This window comes from Globicephala melas, chromosome 7, assembly GCF_963455315.2.
Source record: "Globicephala melas chromosome 7, mGloMel1.2, whole genome shotgun sequence".
Lineage (NCBI taxonomy): Eukaryota > Metazoa > Chordata > Mammalia > Artiodactyla > Delphinidae > Globicephala > Globicephala melas.
This window is the reverse complement of record NC_083320.1, coordinates 85560482-85584425: the sequence shown is the minus strand read 5'-3', so window position 1 is coordinate 85584425 and position 23944 is coordinate 85560482. Positions and strand designations below refer to the sequence as shown.

The 23944-nt window shown below is 37.3% G+C and overlaps 1 protein-coding gene across 23 annotated transcripts in view; it reads right to left on the bottom strand.

The window, feature by feature from the left end:
• The window catches only part of GTDC1 (glycosyltransferase like domain containing 1), a 492727-nt gene that overhangs the window by 300450 nt on the left and 168333 nt on the right, over positions 1-23944 (bottom strand). For all 23 annotated transcript variants that reach the window (XR_009564645.2, XR_009564636.1, XR_009564640.1 and 20 more), the window contains 2 exons: positions 20730-20897; positions 15824-15997 (listed from right to left, as the gene is read on the bottom strand). Coding sequence is in view for 12 of the 23 variants with exons in the window: in XM_070045999.1 (XP_069902100.1) it covers positions 15824-15997; positions 20730-20897 (342 nt within the window). In the remaining 11 variants the exon portion in view is untranslated. The remainder of the gene's footprint in view (positions 1-15823; positions 15998-20729; positions 20898-23944) is intronic.

Genomic DNA, 23944 nt, shown 5'->3' with positions numbered 1-23944 from the left:
TAAGAACTAGTTGCACAGAAACACTTATTAATAAAAATAAATTTGTAGGCAACATTGAGCCAAATATAGTAAGAACAAAAACAACCAAACTTAAGGAAAGCTTATAATTTCTAATCACTCAGAGAAGTCTGTAGATAGCAGGTAACAATACAAACCTTATTAGATGTGAGAAAGGTCTGTGATTCACCTCATATTAAGTCAAAAGTACAGAAGACCCACAACACACATGACAAGAGCACACGCATAAAATATTACTTGGATATAATATTCTTAGCAATACTTCTAAGTAGAATTTTGGTACTCAGTCCAGCATGGTAAAGATAAGTCAGTACTAGAGCAAGCAACGCTGGCTTAAAAAAAAAGGCAGCTGGGGGGTGGGTGTTGACAAGCAAAATCATCTGATGCTCCTAAAGTTACTGAAGCAATACTGGACCACAACTGGGGGCACAGTTCTGGCTCTACAGAAAATTAAAGAAATTATGTATAGGTTAATGAAAGCACTAAAGACATGGTGAGGACACACAAATTAAAGCCAATAACAACAACTACCATTTATTTAAGGCTCATTGTGCCTCAAGCATTTCACAAGTACCTTACATACAGTACCTCATTTAATTCTCACAGCAACCCAGTGAGACTGCTAATACTCCCCCTGTTTTACAGATGAGAGAAAATAAATGAGGTGGGAGAGGTCGAACAACTTTCTCAACATCAGCCAGCTGGTTAGCAGAAGAGGTGGTACTACGACATAGCTCTGATATCATAGTCAATTTTCTTAGGCACTATGCCACACATCATCATACAGTACTTGATCTCGGGATTCCTTGTCCAAAGGAACTGAAAGTGATTTAGTTATTGAATTCTGAGAAGACAAAGGGAAAATTAAGTCAATAAACTCCTGCTTATCCAGAAATGAAAGAGATCAGGAGATCTGATGTTTACAAATTCTGTACCTGGTTTTCATAAGACAGTAACAAATGACAAGAAATACATATCTTGGACTTATCAAAAATAAACTTGACCTGTATCAAGTATGTCAAAGGAAGGAGTGAAACATCTAGAAAAGTGGGTCAATGTAACAAATCACACAAGGTTCTAAATGATGACACAGAGGTAAGAGAGGATACTTCCTGCTGGTCAGCTCCATCTAAATGACCCGCCAACACCTCCAGCTCAACATATAACACTCTGAATTCACCATCTTCAGATAAACAATCTATTTCTCAATTCCAGCAGAACGGGTATTCTCCCAGTCACTATGGTCAATACTTCAAGATTATCCCTGACCACTCCTGTATCAAGTAAGTTACCCCACCAACTTGCCAAGTCTACAACCAGTGTAATTATGTGTATTTCCTCCTTTTCATCCATAAGCCACCTCCCTAGTTCATCTTTAATAATGTATTCTAGTAGTTTTTTAACTTGTTTCTCTGCTTCCTGTTTCTTACCCCATTGATATTCATTTGTCAATATCAAATTCCCCATTTTATAATCTAGCCATGGCTCGCAAATGCTTATAGGCTAAAGTCCAAATTCCTTGGCCTTAATTCCCATTTCTAGTCTTACCACCTCTTCACCCAATTAAGACAAAGGTAGTTATTCTCTTCTAGGTGCAATGATCATTCACTGCCACAAATCTGGTTGCAACTACTCTCTCTCTCTTCATAATGTGCCCTCGTACTCACTCTATCTCACCCCCACTTTCCCTCATGGCCAGAAATAACACGGCATTAACGGAAGCAGCAAATTGGAGCCAGACAGTTTGGGTAGCTACAGGATTTCAGGCAAGCTTAACTTAACTTCTGAACCTCTTTCTCACTTGCAAAATGAGCATAATAGTACCTAGCTTGCAGGTGGTTAGTAAAGATTGGAAATAATATACATAAAGTGTATGCTCAGAAAAGGCACTTGATAAATGATGCTGTCATTATTATGCCCAAAGTTTAGTCAGTCTTTAATGCTCAGCTCAGATGCCATAAAAAGCACTCATTTTTTTTTCTACCTTATACTTGGAGTCACCTGACTATGCCTATCATTTCTACAAAGCTCTTACAATTAAGGATCTTGTCTTATACATCCTTATATCCCAGAATACCTTGTATTTACCACACAGGCTTTTTTTAATTATTAAAAGCCACAATTTATTGATCTCCAGAGAATATGCCCTTCCAATATCCAGATATTTGTTTCTGACATTTAGGATTACAGTTTCTGGAATTAAGTTACTAGAAAGGATGTAGTAATAAACAGAATATTGCTTGGTGATTGTGGAATCAGAGCAAAGGGAGTTGGATTAGTAGAGATGATATCTTAATGATGCCATGGTAAATTCTGGTGAATTTTCTCTGCTCTTCAAGAGAGTGTACTTCCGTTGTGACTCATCTTCTGGATTCAGCATCTCTTCTCCTTTGCTTCTGGTTCTTGAATCTTGTGTTTCCACGTATTCTACATTTCATGCAGATTGCAGCCCTTCTGTTAACACATTCTTTTGTTAAGCCATTGCTGTCTTTTCCAGTCAATCATATTTTTCCTGTAGCTAAGTGCCCAGTAAGACTGATTGGACTTGGGGGCTCCAAACGTCTCTCAACCATCCACTTTTAGACGATATTTCAAGGTGAGCTTTGTTCACAGATGACCAATCTCATGGTAATAATCTGCCATACTCTTGAGCCTATAATATACTACCAGGCTCATTAACCCTTTTAGTTCGCAGACTGTGTGTTATTATACCCATTTCAGAGGTAAGCAAATAGCAAGCTTTTAATAAATGATGGGTGAACAACGGGATGAATAAAATCTCAAAGAATTAAATTACTGTTAAGTATATTTTGTTGTATCTAATTATTTTGAAGCCCATTTTTAAAGAATTTCCTATATAATAAAGTTTATTTATTTATTTTTTGCGGTACGCGGGCCTCTCACTGTTGTGGCCTCTCCTGTTGCGGAGCACAGGCTCCGGATGCGCAGGCTCAGCGGCCATGGCTCACGGGCCCAGCCGCTCCGCGGCACGTGGGATCTTCCCAGACCGGGGCACGAACCCGTGTCCCCTGCATCGGCTGGCGGACTCTCAACCACTGCGCCACCAGGGAAGCCCATAAAGTTTTTTGACTGGAATTTCTTAGGGAATAAGCCATTCTGGGTGAGAGATTATTCCGGTAGCTTACTGTTGAATGGTACATTCCAAGCTGTTTATTTTTTAATGGAAAGTTTTCTAAAACACCCCCAACATTCTTTACAAGAACACTGTACTAAAATGACTTCTGTACCCACTCACCATTCCACACACCAGTACCACAAGGAATGCATATGTTTTATAGGTGCCAGGCAGATGTGGACAGCGGCACATGTGACTTTTCCTCTTGTGTACTCACACTGCTGAAGTATTGCATTTGGCTGGTGTGATGGGGACTGACAAGATATAAGACAGTCCCTACGTTTATTTGAATTAGTAGTAAACTTTAGATCCTCAGGTATTCTATAAAATTACTAGGGTTTTCAGAATTTTGTCCCCCCTTACTTTTCAGCTTGGAGTCATACTGAATGGGCGACCTGTCAAAAATCCTGTCAACTGAAAACCACAATGGTGATGATGGGAATCATAATAAAACCACTAACATTTACGTAACACTTATTAGGTTGTAGGCACTGAGCTCAGTCAGCATATGGTAGTAATTGTTTCCCTCCTCCTAATAAGCCAAAGATACAGGTACTATTTCAATTTCCATTTTACAGACGGTAAAACTGAAGCTCTGGGAGGTTAAGTAACGTATTCTAGGCTGAACAGTGGCAGCAAGTGGTAACAAGCCAAACAAGAATCCCAGTACACCATACTGCTGACTACCAATTTTTATTCAACACTACCTGGAATGGAATGATTTGAATAAGTGATTTTTAGAAAGATAACCAAAGTTTGATCCTTTAAACATCAAAGTCATTTACTTGAAATCTTTCTAAATAACATGCATTGCATATAGCCCTCCTGTAATAAACAGGAGTATATAACGTAACTCGTTCTTGCCTTGATGGCTTTACACTAATGATCGTTCACTGTGCTATGGGAAGCTTGGCGATGCCCTTTGAGCCTGAAGAGGGAAAGAAAGCCTAAGCAGACCTTTTGCTGTGGTTTGAGTTTGTCGCATGACATTCATCTCCATTTTGCGGCAGCCCTGCTCCATGACTCCCTTTGGGTTGATGATGCAGTCCCTGAGAACATTCTTGGATTTTTAGTTATTTCTCTACCCTGTGATCTGTGACCTTTGCTTCTGACCTCCCAAATCTCTTAGGACAGGACTACAAGGACCTAAAAAAATGTACATCAAATCTCTGATGTAAAATCAACTCAAGTGTTCTCTATACGTGAGGAGAACAGGGGTAAATCATCCTATAACAAAAGGATAGGCTTTTGTTGTTGCTGCTGAATTCAGAGTGCTTTTTTGAGTGACGTTACTATTATTACCTAAGTTGATGAGAGCAGAAATCTGTTATAATTAGGCATTAACATGGATAATAATTTCTTTAAAAAGTACATTTGAAAAAGCAAAAGTTCGTTCTATGTAACTTCAGACCAACAGAGGGATGGTATATATATGCTGAAACCAAACTCTCTTCTCTTAAGGGGAGTAAGAGGAAGATGGTTACAATACAATCGCAGCATGAAAGATTTGCATTAGATACAAAGGAGATTTCTTGACAGTGAGTGGTGTTAAACATTGGAATGATTTATCAAAAGTTTTTAAGTACACTGATTCTATAAAAAAAATTTTTAAATGACATTCAAAAAGAAACACACTTTTACATTCATTTTGGAGAACCAAAATAATTGTTAGCAAATATGGAGATGTTTAAATTTATAAAACCCAAACTTTTCTTCTTCTACTTCAGACCTAGATTAATATTAAAGAAGACAGTACCCACACTTCATTATTTCATATAGCAAAGGTGGTAGTTTTACTAATACTCTAACACTGATACTTTCTCAAAATATCTGAGAAATATGACCACATGTGGTAAGAAGATTAAGGTGCTTCTGGCAACCCCCCCAGAAGCAGAACTCTTGACTACAGAAAACAGAAAGTTTTCAGTGGGGAGCCATGGGGGCTGCCTTCAGTCTTATCAATCTACAGATTCTCAAATTACAGATCTGCTGTTGTTTTCTGACACATCTGCTTTGCAATGTAAAATAGTGTTTTCTTTAATAAGAATTCTTCAAAAAGCCCTTAGGCTCCTTGCCTTTGTTTGCACAGCCTGCGAGTTTTCATTTAAAATTTTCACACTGTTTTAAAAATTCTCCTTTTTTTGTTTCTAAAATAGGCAAAGTCCATAAACCTCTGTTTGACTTCATATCTTAGCTACATGGAAAAAGGTGGAGAGAAATGTTCAGAGAAATTCTTAAAGTTTCAGTAAATGAGATTACTTCAAATGACCAACATTGTTCTCCTCTCTCCTTTGCTGTCAAAAATCACTCTTATTCAACATAGTTTTGAAAGTTTTAGCCACAGCAATCAGAGAAGAAAAGGAAATAAAAGGAATCCAAATCGGAAAAGAAGAAGTAAAGCTGTCACTGTTTGCAGATGACATGATACTATACATAGAAAATCCTAAAGATGCTACCAGAAAACTACTAGAGCTAATCAATGAATTTGGTAAAGTAGCAGGATACAAAATTAATGCACAGAAATCTCTGGCATTCCTATACACTAATGATGAAAAATCTGAAAGTGAAATCAAGAAAACACTCCCATTTACCATTACAACAAAAAGAATAAAATATCTAGGAATAAACCTACCTAAGGAGACAAAAGACCTGTACGCAGAAAATTATAAGACACTGATGAAAGAAATTAAAGATGGAGACAGATGGAGAGATATACCATGTTCCGGGATTCGAAGAATCAACATTGTGAAAATGACTATACCACCCAAAGCAATCTACAGATTCAATGCAATCCCTATCAAACTATCACTGGCATTTTTCACAGAACTAGAACAAAAAATTTCACAATTTGTATGGAAACACAAAAGACCCCGAATAGCCAAAGCAATCTTGAGAAAGAAAAATGGAGCTGGAGGAATCAGGCTCCCTGACTTCAGACTATACTACAAAGCGAAAGAAATCAAGACAGTATGGTACTGGCACAAAAACAGAAAGATATATTAATGGAACAGGATAGAAAGCCCAGAGATAAACCCACGCATATATGGTCACCTTATCTTTGATAAAGGAGGCAGGAATGTACAGTGGAGAAAGGACAGCCTCTTCAATAAGGTGCTGGGAAAACTGGACAGGTACATGTAAAAGTATGAGATTAGATCACTCCCTAATACCATACACAAAAATAAGCTCAAAATGGATTAAAGACCTAAATGTAAGGCCAGAAACTATCAAACTCTTAGAGGAAAACATAGGCAGAACACTCTATGACATAAATCACAGCAAGATCCCACCTCCTAGAGAAATGGAAATAAAAACAAAAATAAACAAATGGGACCTAATGAAACTTCAAAGCTTTTGCACAGCAAAGGAAACCATAAACAAAACAAAAAGACAACCTCAGAATGGGAGAAAATATTTGCAAATGAAGCAACTGACAAAGAATTAATCTCTAAAATTTACAAGCAGCTCATGCAGCTCAATAACAAAAATACAAACAACCCAATCCAAAAATGGGCAGAAGACCTAAACAGACATTTCCCCAAAGAAGATATACAAACTGCCAACAAACACATGAAAGAATGTTCAACATCATTAATCATTAGAGAAATGCAAATCAAAACTAAAATGAGATATCATCTCACACCAGTCAGAATGGCCATCATCAAAAAATCTAGAAACAATAAATGCTGGAGAGGGTGTGGAGAAAAGGGAACACTCTTGTACTGCTGGTGGGAATGTGAATTGGTATAGCCACTATGGAGAACAGTATGGAGGTTCCTTAAAAAACTACAAATAGAACTACCATATGACCCAGCAATCCCACTACTGGGCATATACCCTGAGAAAACTATAATTCCAAAAGAGTCATGTACCAAAATGTTCACTGCAGCTCTGTTTACAATAGCCCGGAGATGGAAACAACCTAAGTGTCCATCATTGGATGAATGGATAAAGAAGATGGGGCACATATATACAATGGAATATTACTCAGCCATAAAAGGAAACGAAATTGAGCTATTTGTAATGAGGTGGATAGACCTAGAGTCTGTCATACAGAGTGAAGTAAGTCAGAAAGAGAAAGACAAATATCATATGCTAACACATATATATGGAATTTGAAAAAAAATGTCATGAAGAATCTAGGGGTAAGACAGGAATAAAGACACAGACCTACTAGACAATGGACTTGAGGATATGGGGAAGGGGAAGGGTGATCTGTGACAAAGCGAGAGAGAGGCATGGACATATATACACTACCAAACGTAAGGTAGATAGCTAGTGGGGAGCAGCTGCATAGCACAGGGAGATCAGCTTGGTGCTTTGTGACCGCCTGGAGGGGTGGGATAGGGAGGGTGGGAGGGAGGGAGACGCAAGAGGGAAGAGATATGGGAACATATGTATATGTATAACTGATTCACTTTGTTATAAAGCAGAAACTAACACACCATTGTAAAGCAATTATACTCCAATAAAGATGTAAAAAAAAAAAATGTAGGAAGGAGGCAAGCAGAGATGCTCTTCATATAACCCCTCTTCCCAGGAAGTAAAAATCTATGAAATGAGGAAACTCACAGGTAAAATCCACTCTTTTGGCCTTCCCTGGTGGCGCAGTGGTTGAGAGTCCGCCTGCCGATGCAGGGGACACGGGTTCGGGATCCGGTCCGGGAAGCTCCCACATGCCACGGAACGGCTAGGCCTGTGAGCCATGGCTGCTGAGCCTGGGCATCCGGAGCCTGTGCTCCGCGACGGGAGAGGCACAACAGTGAGAAGCCCGTGTACCGCAAAAAAAAAAAAAAAAAATCCACTCTTTTTTACTCTATTGCAACTCTGACAATCCAATATTATGGAAAATAGGAATATATATATAATGAAATGGTCACAGAAATATATGAAATTTTTTCTTAATAATCACAATGAGGTTGATACTTGATGTTCTCTGTGTTGACTGAATTGGACCTGAAACCCAGATAAGGACATATTTCTCAACCCAAAGTATACACGCTTCTATTAGCTCCAAGTCCAAACTTCAACTCCCAAGGATACAGTATATTCATTCCCTCATGAAAAAATAAAAATAAATGAATGATTTTTTTTAAGGCCTCCACTGGAAACACATACGTTTGATCTTTTTAAGTTAATTATGTGTAACCATAATAAAAAAATTAAACTCATTTTTCACAAAATAATGGGACAGAGGAGGCAGGCAAATGACAAACATATACAAGTATCAGGCCTTGACAGCCTGAGCATTTATCTCTCTTCACCTTAAATCCAACTGAATGCTATTTGAAGCAGATGATATCCACTTTGAAGCTCCCTGATGGAATTCCTCCAGAAAACATGATACTTTTCAAGGATAAGGGATGCCACTTTGTAATTCACTGTATTTCTACAATTCATTCTTATGTGGTCCAGTTTGTTGGGGGTGGAGATTATCTAGTTACATAAAAATCATGGATATGCCCTCAGCACCAAATCTTACAAGAGAGACAGATGGAAGAAGTCCGATGCTGTGCAGATGTATGTAGTCAGCTACATCCTTTTAATCTAATATGATGGATCGGGGACTGTCCTGTAAGACAGGTGTCATGCTATAAGCTAACTTGTAAGGGAAGAGAGTTTGGATAGATGACAAGATACCTAGAAACTGAAAAAATAAAATAGGGCTTCCCTGGTGGCGCAGTGGTTGAGAGTCTGCCTGCCGATGCAGGGGACACGGGTTCATGCCCCGGTCCGGGAGGATACCACAAGCCGCGGAGCGGCTGGGCCCGTGAGCCATGGCCGCTGGGCCTGCGCGTCTGGAGCCTGTGCTCCGCAACGGGAGAGGCCACAACAGTGAGAGGCCCACGTACCGCAAAATAAATAAATAAATAAATAAATAAATAAATAAATAAAATACTTTTCTTATACATGAAATAATGGTGTGAGTCTACAGCTGTTTCTTTGACATATTCTTCCTATTCTGCTTCTTTAAGCAAATTTTCAATTTGACTATGAGAATTCTTTCTTAAAATTGTTCATTCTTCCTTAAGTCAAGAAAAGCATGATCTCTTTTTCATAAGGAGTTAACTGGACTTGGGTTGAGGTTCTATTCTGAGCTTACTGGATAGAAAGCGACAGGGCCAGGATTCACACTAGGGCTTTCGGCTCCACAGACAGTTCTCCATTAGGACGCTCAACAAATATATTTTTTTAAATTGCTCATTCCTTTTCAGGTGTCCTCTTTTTCAAAACTTCAATCTTTTGAAAGTCTGCTTTCTAAGACCTTGTGTCCTTTCTTTCATAACATTACCATGACATGTTCCCTTTCGCTCAACATTTCCATCAATTCTCTTTTATAAATCATTTGTTCTTCACTGGCCAAAGTCACGTACTAGGGTCCAAAACCTCTTTTCGGGACAGGCAGTATAGAAAGACTTTCAAGAGGTTGGGTTCTAAAATAGGGTAAAAAATGTGTTTGATTTCTACCTATACCTTTACTATCTATATGAGTGTAGGCAAAAAGCTACTTATATTTGTATGGCTGGGTTTCTTCAACTATAAATGGAAAATATCTTTTAGAATTGTTGGAAGAATAAAATGCTAAAATATGTATAATATGCTTAGCATAATGCTGGGTTAAAATAAGACTCAGGAAGGTTAGCTGTTATGGTTAGCTCTACCTTCTAAAGATGACATTGTCAGAAAGCAAGTTGCAAATTCCTCAGATGTTCGGATTTCATAAGACTGAGACCTGTGCAAAGGTCTGGATATATAAAATTCCCTAGTTCTACTAGGCTTTGCCTTTATGACAGTTGCATGATCTAGAGTAGGAAAATATTGGCTTCCTCTAGTCAACATCTAGCTCAGTAAGCTGCAGAATTGCTCCCTTTTTTCCTCTCCATCACACACCATCAGCACCATGGAACTCTATGTGAAATTTGCCTTCTTGAAACGCACAGTAAAAATTCCTTCATTTTCAATCTAATCTATATCCTTTAACACAAAATAGTCATCCTCTTCAGTACATTCCAGTAGTGAGTCTCATCCCACTAAGTCTTGAGATCACATTTATCTTTTGGTATGCTGCAAACTGAATATCTGTATTTCTTCAAAATTCATATGTTGAAATCCTGACTCCCAATATAATGCTTTTAAGAGATGGGGGCTTTGGGAGGTGATGAGGTCATGAGGGTGGAGCCCTCATGAATGGGATTAGTGCCCTTATGAAAGACAGCTCAGAGAGCTCCCTTGCCCTTTGTACCACATAAGGACACAGTAGGAAGACAGCCATCTATGAATCAGAAAGCAGGCCTTCACCAGACATCAAATCTGCCTTGATCTTAGACTTCCCAGCCTCCAGAACTGTGAGAAATAAATTTCTGTTGTTTATTAGCCCCCCAGTCTATGGTATTTTCTTATAGCAGACTAAAAGGACTAAGATATGGTATTAATATTACAAAATCTGTTTTGTTGACTACCGATCATCTGGCAGGCTTGGATGCCTTCAGTGCTGAAGGAGCCAATATATATACACCCTAGCAGCAAACGGAGATACGGTACATGAAAAGGCTCCAGTCAGAAAAATCCAAAAAAGGTGTCTTACTGAAATGTTCCCTGGTCACCTAAGCTTACAGACATTGCAACTGCATGAAAAAGGGTTAGATGTTTATTATCTTCCTTTAGGTGAACATGGTTCATGTACATCCTAGAGTAAGGCATGACATTTAGCTCCATTTGCTGTCATTTATAATTTCTGCCAAAAGTGGGTTATGAATTTCCCTATATTCTTAAAGAGAATTTACTGGCTACCATTTAATCTTTCTTAATAAATCACAGTTATCCATTTGATGTACAAGCTGTACAATCATGGAGGAATGTCTGCAGGGGTTCATCCATGTGTAGAGTTGCCTGTACTGCCCTAGAATGGCTCCAGGCTGCCATGCTTTTTCACTTCTCATGTATTTTTTTAAACAGTTTATCTCTCTCCTCCCTTGTTGTCAAGCTGTCAGTCAGCTGTCACTTTTCACTGCTGTCAGTGAGCCTGCCTTTATCGCACCCCCAATTTGATGCTGCTAATCTGCTGTCAGCTGAAAAATCAGATAATCAAGACCTCTGAAACTGCATTCACAATAAGTGGTGAGCTGAGCACTCGATGGAGATTCTGAGATAGGAGTTCCAGTTTCTGCTCTGTCTATATCTAGCTGTGTGATTACCAGAAGACACTTAACTTCTCTGGGCCTTGATGCCTTCATCTTTAAAATATGGAGCAGAGCCTCTGTGTGTGTGTGTGTGTGTGTGTGTGTGTGTGTGTGTGAGAGAGAGAGAGAGAGAGAGAGAGGGAGAGGGGGAGGGAGAGAGAGAGGGAGAGGGAGGGAGAGGGAGAGGGAGAGAGACAGAGAGACAGAGAGAGAAAGAGAAAGAGAAAGAAAGAGAAAGAGAAAGAGAAAGAAAAAGAGATCTCACCTAGACTTGAAGGTTGTTTCTCTCCCTACCAGAAAAAAACATATGAAACTTTTTTGTGAGTTAACAGAATGCAGGGTGGGGCACCACTGACCCTTTAATTGTTGAATTCAAGGATAATTTTAGTCATCACTTTATTTAACCTCACTCCTCTGAATTCACTACCAATCATCTCCTTAAAACTCTCTTCCCTTTATTCCACAGGATAATTCTCTCATTGATGACCTCCTGACTCTTTTATCTTTTCTTCTCATTTCAATCCTGGGCTCTTCCTCCACTAACCCCTTAAGGGTCAAGAGTGGGAAAGGCCAGTCCAAAGCTAAAGATCAAGGTCATAAAGAGAAACCGGCAACACTCCTGAGAAGCAGCATCTGTGTCCTGGAAGCCAGCTTGAAGACCGTGTCACGGTGTGCCCAATGCTGCTGATGTGTGACGTAAGATGAGGACTGAGAACTGACAACAGGATTTAGAGGCATGGAAGTCATCAGGGACCTGGACAAAAACAGTCTCAGTGGAGTAGCTTGTAGAAAGAACAATGGGAATGAAATTGGAAACAAGTGTAAACAACTCTTTCAAGAGGTTTTGCTACTAAGAGAAATAAAGAAATGAGGTAGTAGCAGAGGATGAAGTAGAATCAAGAGAGAATATTTTAAAGATGTAAAGCAAATAGCATTTTTTGTATGCTAATAGGAACCATCCAGAAAAGAGGAAAATGGATGATGCAGATCAGAGAAAAAAAAATTGCTAGAAAAATAATTTTTAGGTATGCAAGACGGATGGGCTCCAGCAAAGAAGTGGAAACAGGGCCTTAGTCAGAAGTAAGGTCAATCCATCAATAGTTACAGGTGTGAAGATAAAAAATATGCACCCAAAAGCACATAACTGGGTAGATGTAATGGTGGCAGCATATAGAAATTCTCTTCTGATTGTGTCTATCTTTTTCAGTCATGATCTGAGAAGGAAGACAGAAGATTTGGTATTAAAAGCTTACAAAGAAAGGAAAATGCATGATTAGTTACTTAGAAAAGGGGAATTATGGTACACTCGCCATGCAGCTCAACAGGTCCATGTGGATTTAGGGGTCATGAATTTAGAGTAGGCTAATAAGTACGGCTGGAGGTTTTCCTCCTAATCAAATATGAAAGAAAAGGTGCAAAAGATTTGAGAGTACACACGAGAAAGGAAGTATGATGACAGAATGTGGAAGTTAAACTGGAGGAAAATTAGGACAAGAGAAGAATGAACATAAGGAGCTGGCTCCTTACCATCGATGGATGCTATAGGTTCTGGTGAAGCCAAAAGGCTGCTTGAGTCAGGATGATAAAAAGAATATATAAAGGAACCTGTTTATTTATATTAGGCTGTTCCTTTGGCAGAGTACTTCTTTACTTTCACGTGTTAAAAGAGGGCAAAGGGGAAGACTGTCCTTTATATTCAGGTGGCAATAAATGTGCTAGGTTATAAAACAATGGGGATGAAGGAGTTAATAAGATGAATTAAACTTTATTAAGGTTCTGTTATGTGCCAGGCACTCGGCTGGGCATTTGGCACACATTATTTCATTTAATAGCTACATCATGCCTATGAGGGGATAAGGTAAATATAATCATAACCATTAAAGAACCTAAGCTCAGGGTCATTACACTTGCACAGGTCACAGAGCTAGTAAGTGGCGGTCAAGACTCAAATATGTGCATGCCTAACTACAGTATTTAAGAGCTTTCCCACTTCAAAATGTTTTAATACATATAATGAAATATTTTCAAGTGAATATTCTTTCTTGCTACTATTTTTCTGGTCTTTGAGAATGACGCAGTGGAGGGGTGAGGAAGGTAATAGGTACATCAGGTACTACAAGCCCAATATTGAATTTCTGTATGACAGACATGCTCTGAGTTTTAACAGTTATCAACTTTATAAATCCTCGAATATTTTGCTGAAATATGGCTTTTTCCCTTCCCTGATTAATATACCTTATATTATATATTATTAGAGCACATTATATTAATAATTTAAGTATATGTTCTGCTGCTTTGTTTTTAAATTAAATTTGAGAGAAAGATAGAACCGTTCAAAATTTTTTTTATTTTTAATCACCTTGGTTATTTTGCCTTTGGAATTACTAAATATTTTTCAACATCTCAACAAAATAATACTCTTTTAAGACTGCAGGCATTAGAATGATTGTCATTCATGCAAATAATCACTTACTTACACTATATGAGTTTGGGTTAGATAAAGCAAATTACCATTTGAAAATAATTCAAATAACACTCTGGGCTAAGACCTTGCTTATGAATGTTATCTTGGCCACAATATTTTTTAACCTTCTTCCATTTAGCTAGATTTATTTATGGTAATACAGTCCAAATTAATAAACTATTCAATTGCCACAGGTGTATTAAACATAGGATGTTGTAGGACTATATCAGATGCAAGTGCATTTTAAAACATACTATTTATTTGGAATTCTATAGCAGTAATAATTAAGATGTGCTATAACTACCTATTCACTTAAAGATGTGCATTTTGACAATATATTATTATATGAAAAACTTAAAAGCATGTCAAAAAATAAGGTTCAAAATATGATCTAAAGCAGCGGTCCCCCACTTTTTTGGCACTAGGGACCAGTTTCATGGAAGACAATTTTTCCACGAACCGGGGGATGGTTCAGGCAGTACTACGAGCAATGGGGAGCGATGGGGAGCGGCACATGAAGCTTCGCCTGCTCGCCCGCCACTCACCTCCTGCTGTGCGGCCCGGTTCCTAACAGGCCCGGGGGTTGGGGACCCCTGATCTAAAGTATAAGCTGTGTTCTAGCTAATCACAGATCTAAAGTATAACAATCATATTCTTCAGAAGTTGACATTCTCTCATCACACATATGAAAATTATATATTACAAATACATATTATATACATATTTACATATATATGAAAATCAACTGTGATCTTAGTTTCACTTAGCTTTATAGTTTTCAAAACTGTAAATAAATCATTAAATATTTTTGACAAATGACCTATACTGACAGGAAGATTAGACAGTTAACAGAAAATTTAATCAAAAGTCATAGAGTCTAAATTTTAATACAGTCTCTGACACTAATCAGCAGTGTGAGCACAAGCCAGTCTGCTTCTCTGGCCTTCTGTTTTCTGAACTCCATAAAGTAAGGATCAGGCAAGTTGTTCTAACTTAAATTTTATGACTCACTAGCTTGATATGGTATTAGGCAGATTTTTCTTCAATACAATATTAACTAGTCAGACACTTAAATCAGTATTAGGGGTGTGGAAGAGTGGGTGTCCCCACAGCAAAATCTGGGTGAACTCAGTTAGTCCAGAACCTAGAGACTAATGCTGACCTCCTGCATAGCATATGTGGATATTAAATTGTCTCCTGCCTTCATTTCAAGGATGGGGAAGAAACAGCTGTCCCTGAACTCTTTTTAAGGACACAGTCAGTTACAAAACAGCAGCATCCCCAACTAGTACGATTCCCACTGAAGTAAACTTTCTATTCACAAGGGGAAAATATTCCTGGTGGTAGTAAAAACAATTTTGCTAGGTTTAATCAAAAGTGAAAAGGAATTCTAGAATGTTCCCTTTGAGCCACATCATCCATTGCTAATTCAGGGTGGGCCCAGCAATAAGGGTAATAAAAAATATCCTTAGTGACTGAGAAAAAGAAATGGCAATGAAGTGCATTTGCAACCCAATATAGAAGACCTAACTCTTTACTAAGATAATATAAATAATAAAAACTGGGAGAAGGGGGGAAAAAAACAGAAAAAAAAGCATGGGAAATGAAAGTAATCTAAGCAGTAAAATTTAACACTGATTTACTTAGAAGTTACTATTATACATATAAACCAATGGGCATAAGCTGAATACAAAGGTTGAGACCTATGCTTGACAATGACTTCTGTAGCAAAACAACAAATAAATAAAACAGTAAGTGTTAAAAGCCAAAGCACCTTGCTTTGGCAAACAAATAAATAAGAGAAAAGAAAGGAAAAACTCAGTACCAGAATTAACCATTCAGTGACAGGTTGGACACATGATTATTTAAAATCTTTGTAAATCACAGCATGGTGAAATAGAACTTGATTCTCTAACTAATCATGCTTACGCTGAAAAGTCAAAATTGGCAAGAACATCACCGATTTTTACACATTTGGGGAATAATTTATGACACAATACTGAAAATGGAGTTAAACATACTGACCTGCTCACATCAGGAAACCTGATGGGAAAGTAAATAACTTGGCACTTGGGTCTGATGATGCTTTCCAGATCTTTGGGTCTGTGATCAGGAATCAGCTTCATGAATTTTCCAATAGAAGTAAGAAATGACTCCATATTAAAAACCGAGTTGAATACCACCACATCAGCCACCAGGCTGCAAAGGGAAAGGATAAATGCATATGGTGAGCCCACACTTGTTCAGTTATTTTTATAAGCCTAAGACTTCTTTATTAATCAGAGTTTATACTGCACCTTGGGTTTGCAAAGAACTCTGCACTTCCTACCAGTATTTATCAAAATGACTCTAATAGATAAGTTAGTTTCATTAGCATTATATCAAGGGAAGGTAGATTATTGACATCAGAGAGGAAAGGCAGGAGAGGAATTAAGTGATTTAATGGGATCCTATGACACGTCAAACCAAAGTACTGGGTTGGCCAAAAAAGTCCGTTTGGTGTTTTCCATAAGATGGCTCCAGTAGCACTTTAGTTGTCTTTAACTTCATTCGAAATAATTTTGTTAGATTGCATTGTGACAGCTGTCATATCAGCGTGCCTTTAAAAAAAAAAAATCAAAATTGGTGAATTTCTGTGTAGCCATGTTAATACTGAAGATGGGAGAAAAAAGCAACATTTTCAGCATATTATGCTTTATTATTTCAAGAAAGGTAAAAACTCAACTGAAACGCAAAAAAAAAAGGTTTGTGTGGTGTATGGAGAAGGTGCTGTGACTGACTGAACATGTCAAAAGGGGTCTGCAAAATTTCGTGCTGCAGATTTCTCACTGGACGATGCTCCATGGTCCAGTAGACCAGATGAAGTTGACAGCGATCAAATCGAGACATTAATTAAGAACAATCAATATTACACCATGCAGGAGATAGCTGACATAATCAAAATATCCAAATCAAGCGTTGAAAATCATTTGCACCAGCTTGGTTACGTGAATCGGTTTGGTGTTTAGGTTCCACGTAAGTTAAGAGGAAAAAAACCTTCTTGACCGTATTTCTGCGTGCGATTCTCTACTTACATGTAATGAAAACGTTCCGTTTTTAAAACAAATTGTGATGGGTGATGAAAAGTAGATACTGTACAATAATGTGGAACAGAAGAGATGGTGGGGCAAGCGAAATGAACCACCACCAACCACACCAAAAGCCAGTCTTCATCCAGAGAAGGTGATGTTGTGTATTTGGTGGGATTGGAAGGCAGTCCTCTATTGTGAGCTTTTTCTGGAAAACCAAACGATTAATTCCAACAAGTACTGCTCCCAATTAGACCAACTGAAAGCAGCACTCGATGAAAAGCGTCCAGAATTAGTCAACAGAAAACGCATAATCTTCCATCAGGATAACACAAGACCGAGTTTCTTTGATGACCAGGCAAAAACTGTTACAGCTTGACTGGGATCAAGCTGATTCATCGCCGTATTCACCAGACATTGCACCTTCAGGTTTCCATTTATTTCGGTCTTTACAAAATTCTCTTAATGGAAAAAATTTCAATTCCCTGGAAGACTGTAAAAGGCACCTGCAACAGTTCTATGGTCAAAAAGATAAAAAGCTTTGGGAAGATGGAATTATGAAGCTGCCTGAAAGACGGCAGAAGGTAGTGGAACAAAACAGTGAATACGTTGTTCAATAAAGTTCTTGGTGAAAATGAAAAATATGTCTTTCATTTTTACTTTAAGAACCGAAGGAACCTTTTGGCCAACCCAGTGTACTTTTCCGCAATGCCAGGAATTTTCAATATTATCACCAAGCACCGGAGGACCTTTTTCTTTGTGGCCCAACTACCCATGTTGGGTTTCTATGTCAGTGATGTACTTCGTTTTACACCACAGTACTGAGAACAGAACACTTGCCATACTTTTCACTGCCTTCAAGGAGATTAATCCAGATAAAGCTATTTCATACTAAGAGCATACCTTCATAACATGTAGTTAAAGTCTATTTCTCATTTTAACCCTTGCTTCAAGAAACTGTTAGGTTTTTTAAAGTTCTGAGACTACACAGGAAGGATTATATAGAAACTCTACAAATAACTTATTTTTTTATTATATAGATTTGGAGTAGTCAGAGAAATAGAAGAAGTTGGTGAAAATGGATCCAGAAATCGGTACCACTAGGTCCTACTGATTACATAATGTATTATAAAGGACCACAACACCATGGACCTTCAGAATTAAACGAAAGAAATATAATATTCGCTGTTGCTTTTGATGCAAAGGCTTGATCCTCTCCTTAGTATTTTTTTATTAAAAATAATCTAAAATACATAGTTAGAAGGAAATGTAAAAACAAAGTTTATGTGTCATTAATATGTCAATAGTTTCCAAATTTGCCTATAACATTTTCTTGGAAACCAATGAACACAAATGATAACCATGGGTGAGCTGGATAAACAGGAATATGTACTATGTTCCCTTTATGAATCAAAAAACCATTTTAATAAATCATTGTTTTGTTTTTTAAAATAACCCTCTTTGCTTTAAGCCATGATTCAGTGTCTCAGTGTCACTGGATCTCAATAAAATGCATACAAATGCTTTGATAAGAAGGTATACAAGATCAAATAGAAAAAGCAGTTAGTTTTATTTCACCCTGTAAAGGACATCAAGGAAACTGAAAAGAAGACATGCAAGCCCACAAGACTGTAAAACACAAATGAATAAACAGAGCTTATAGAGCAGGAATACCACAGCAAGTCCTCAGTTTAGTTTAATTCACATTTACTGAGACAGTCAAAGTTTCTATTATCAATACATAGCGGAATGAAAAACTAACGAAAGGAATGTTGACCTGCCACCCCTATCTGCCCCCACTCCTGCAAACTTGTTTTCCCATACAAGTATTTTTTGTTTTTTTAGTTGCAACTTAGTGCAAACTTGGGATTAGCAGTGATTACAACATGGATAATACAAGAGAGTGTCACAGAAGTGCTGACACAATATCAAGCAATAAGGAAGCCAATATAATAATATACCAAAAGTTGAAGGATGTTTTACAGCTAGTCTGTTTTCACCATATGTCACATATTGTAATAGTGACCCACAGGTCATAATACATAGTTATGGCATGTGTTCATCAGTCAGAGGGTTAGTGAAACCTCTATTTAAGGTGAGTGCTTATGTCGGTCATCTCTGAAGTCCTTAACTGTCACACAGTCAAGAAAGAAACCTGACAGTGCCAACAAAAGCAGAAGTCAGCAAGAAAACTAAAGAAACATTTTAAGAAGCTGGAGTCATACTTTTCAAACTGAATCTGAACAGGACTGCTTTCTGACACTCTTATTTTTCCTCTGGACGACTGCAAGCCAGTTTTTTTCTCCTTAAGAATCCCACCAATGATCAAGCCCACTTCTTTCTCTCCAAGCTCGTCTATCAGTTTACGCTCTTGAGAAGAGCAATGCTGAAAAATTATATATAAGCTTTTATAGTCTCATTCCCTCTGAGCAAAGCAATCTTTTCTGAAACAGAGAGATGAGGGTTAGTAAGCTAAAAATTTTTTTAGCCATCTGCCCTCAAACGGCATTCAACCCAACTACTTATATTCTTAAAAACCCAGTTTATGCCAAATTAAAGTTCCAAGATAGTTTACAGAAATATTCTTTTTCATGCATTTCCTCTCTGATATGAGTGGGTGTAACTTCCATTAACTTTCAAGCCACCCATAAAGGGAAAAATAGACTTAATTTTTTTCCCCAGTTATTTCTCACGGGTAATAAACACACACTATCTGAGGAAAAGAATGAGGCTAATTCAAGAAACCAAAAGAATATTACAAATGTTTTCCATATTAATAAAGCACAAAATGATTTTGTTTTTGTTTTTGAAACATATTTTCCCCTCTGTTTCAATATAAAATATTTTAATTTTATTATGAAATTTTAAAACGGTTGCTTTTTTTATGAGACATTTGATGTGAAGCAGCTCCGCTCTATTTTGATAGCGCTGCTACTTCATTTGAAGCAGCTTGTAAAAATGATTGCAGGAAAACATTTACAAAATGCTCAAAACACAGAAGTATTACCATCTAGCTGTTTTTCTATGTCAGTGAAACTATGGAATATACTTGCAAAAGAGCTGGGAGTCTGTTTAAACACATCATCAATCCCAGTTGCTAATAACTATTAAAAAAGGTGAGTAAACTGAACCCAATCACTGCCAAACTGACTCCCTTTGAGTGTCGCAGTTATGTGGATGGGATCCAATAGCAAAGCTGTTTCAGAGCTGTTATTAACTTCTTTCATTAACTAAGCTTCAGGAGATACACTTTGTTGAAGTAACAGTAGAGAAGGACCATCACCTTTGAAATGTCATGGTATTTTAAGGCTATGCAGTTTCAGAAGACTCAAGAGGGGAAAAAAAACCTCCTAAAGATTCATTTTCCATAGTTTTCTCTTACAAACAATAAGGAAAAAAAGGACAAAAACCCCTTGCTCCATTATGCTTTAATTTTTGTTTATTCCTCTGTAAATTTCTATTTTGATTTCAGCTGGATACATGGAAAGTAGCTGGTAAATAAAAGTTGACTAACTGTCTTTTTCTAAAAGTATGTCTCACACAGTAGATGATGGAATCAGGGGCTGAAGAAGGTCCCTGTCACCCCTTTGATTCTATTTTGAATGTTGTAGAAAATACAGTTAGATAATTAGTTCAACATTTAGATTGTAACACATATGTATTTTATAAAAGGATTAGCTGTTCTCTTATATGTACATATTGCAGAGGCACAAGTAATTCCTACCATGGAAGGTATGTTTAAACATTTGCTCCTAATTTAAGGTATTTTTAAAATAAGTGTACAGGAGGTCTCCAGATTTAAAAGCTAACTATAAGGAAAAAGATGGCAAACGACTAAATATAATGATACAATCTATACCTACCATGAGAGAATTTGGTTGTATCCATATTGGAAATCCCTCTCCTGACATTTCTTGACAGGATATACCAATTGGTTCTCATGGAAGTACAGAATCTTTTTCAATTTCCCAAGGTCAGGCCGAAGGGCAGCCAGTTCAGTCAGGTTAAGCACTGAGCTTGCGAAGAGAATCCTAGGAAACAAGGAAATTAGGGTTACCACCCCGAGCATACTTGAAGTGGGCATCCTGTGCCTTCTCTCCTCTTTCCTCATCCTACCCCAAGGAAAACATATCCCCCATAGGGACACATCAAGAGTTAAGCCTTAATACCATGTAGCAGCATTCTAAGTTTTGATCTCTTAAAAAGCAGCTGCTAAGAACTATAAAAGCCCTGAATCTCATTGGTCTTCTCAGCTCAGTTACTGAGAGATGAAAAAAAAAAAAAAAAAAAAAAAAGCTGGATGGATTTTATTGAAAAAAGCCTAGAAAAGCTCCATCTGAAGGACAAATGGAACAAAGATAAGGCTGACTGGGGAATACTTTGCTTGCCAGTTTCATTACACTTTACTTCTTTATGCAACCAACTACTGAAATTCAATATATGAGCAGGAATGGCACGTGTTCGTGTTATAACATAAACCCTTTTGATTTATGCAATAGACTTATCTAGTGAGGGCTTTTTCTCTTGGCATGTTTTCTTATGCCCCCCTTTTAAATATTCTGCAATATTTGTAGGGTTTTTTCTTTTATATTTTCTTCTCGATTACTGGACTGCTAATGGCACCATATGTACACTCTGTAATATCCCTTATATAAAACATAAATGATAAAAATGAAGAAAGCCTGGTTCCTTGTCTTTGGGGGATAAAAAGGAAACTGAAAGTCTACCTATCCATGGTTATAAATGAAATAGTGTCTATTTACTCACTCATTCCACAAACATTTATCATAAATGCCTACTAGGTACCAGGGTCAAGCGAGGAAGAACAGAAAAGATGAACAAGACAGCCTGCAGAATGAATGCTGCCAATAACAGTGGCATGAACAAAGTACTAGAGGAACAGACAGACAACTGCCTGGGACAACCCGGAAATATTTCACTAATGAGGTGGCTAACACGTGTGGACACAAAAGAGGGACAAATTACATTCCCTGAGCAGCTGAGGACATTTAGATGGCACAATTTTGATGGAATGCCACCTTTATAACATAATATAGCATCATTTGACCCTTACAGCTTTAATTCTCATTCTAAAAAATGAGGTCCAAGAAGGTTAAGGGTTTTTTCTAGAATCACACTGGTAGTAGTGGCAAAGCAGAGATTCCCAGTCTTCTAAGCCCGAAGTACTATTCATTACACCACAGATATGAATTCGTTGTGGACCACTTACACTGCAAACGCTTTTTACTGTACTTAATAAATACAAAATAGCATCCTTGTTATTACCATGATTACAACTACTATAAATTCTCCCTTGCTGACAAGCCAAATGGCTAACTTCAGGTGTTTATATGATCTGCAGCACTAGCCTTCACATAAGAAGAATGATTACATAATAAGTGCATACATCATAAAGAGGAATTCAAGTGTCTTCTTCATGGGCTACAAAAGGCACATAAGACCAAAAAGCAGCCACCTCTCTAAACTCACATTGCTGTATTAATGTTATGGTTTATTGTTTTAAAGTAAAAAATCTTATCAAGGAGATGCATTTTTTAAAATTGTCTATTTGTACTCAACTAAAGCAAATAGAAAATTCATGTTCAGAAAATGTCCTCTATTTTTTCCAAAAATATTCCCACCACCACCACTAAGTATTAGCTTTTCTAAATTTTAGATTGAAAATTCTGAAATATGAAAATATTTGCTTATCTACAAATCTGATCTTTAGTAGAGAGAACAATAAAATTTAAATTCAGTCAATCTATATTTTCCTTAAAATAAAACGGATGGCAACTTGTGGATCAAGTTGAGTAATACACCCCCCTCTATTCCCACTCCCCAGTCCCAACATAACAAACTACTCCAAACAATGACTCATTGTTAATCATTAAGACCTGAGCAAACTCAATGTTTTTCACACACAAGGAAGAAAAACTCATTAACTGCAGCTTCCATCTATTCATTAATTATAAAAAATCGTACCCTTATAATGAAGAAATTTGGTAGACATCAACTTACCCAAGTGACCAAACTTAATATGAACAATAATGGGCCAAAGGGATATCATGTATTTCCCAATGTGATACACTGAGAAAGATAGAGATCACCAATTCCTGACAAAAATGCTTGATCTGAATTTGGTCATGAGGAAATAGCCAGACAAATATTCTGCAAAATAAATGGGCTGGATCTCCAAAAAATGTCAAGGTCATAAAAGGAAAAAAATCTAGAGTAAAGGGAAATAAAAAGACCCCCAAACAAAATGCAATGTGTGATACTTGATGGGATACTGAATGGGGAAAAAAATAAAAAACAGCTGTAGAAGATATAAGAACAACAGGGAAACTCTGAATATAAAATTGTAAAGTTTTATCAATCTTAAATTGAAGTGTATTGATTTTACTGCAATTATGTAGGAGAATATCCTCATTCTTAGGAGACACGTGTTGAATTATTAACATGTGAAGCGTAATGATGTCTGCAACTAAGTCTTAAATAGTTCGGTCCAAAGGCCACTAAAAACAAATATTCAAATATTCATAGATAGAAATAAATGTGCAAAATGTTAACATTTGATTAATCTAAATAAATGATATATTGTAACTCACTGATCTAGCCTTGCAAATTTTTAAGTTATACATTTATAAAACTGCAAATTTGGGAGGATATTCATTAAATGGCAGTAAGTAGAAGGGAAAAATATGGCACATTCCATAAACAGTAAACCCATCATATATGTATTTCTAGTCAGACTCCAATTGTTCATTTCCTCCAAGAGAACTATCCTCAGGGTGGAACATCTGTAGCAAATGTTTAACTAAAGCAAGTCCTTCACTCTCCTCCTACCACATACCGCCTCTCCTTACCCTACCTACCAGCTGATCCACAATCAAGGAATCCAAATCTAAAATTGAGACTTCCAAATAAAAGCTCTCAAACGAGAGAATGCAATACATTCAGAAGTAAAATGGCAATGATTTTCATAATATTACCCATTTGGGACTGCCCACAACAACACTTCCTTCAGTTTGTTCAGTCATTAACAGGAAACTCATTTTATTTTTATAACTAATCT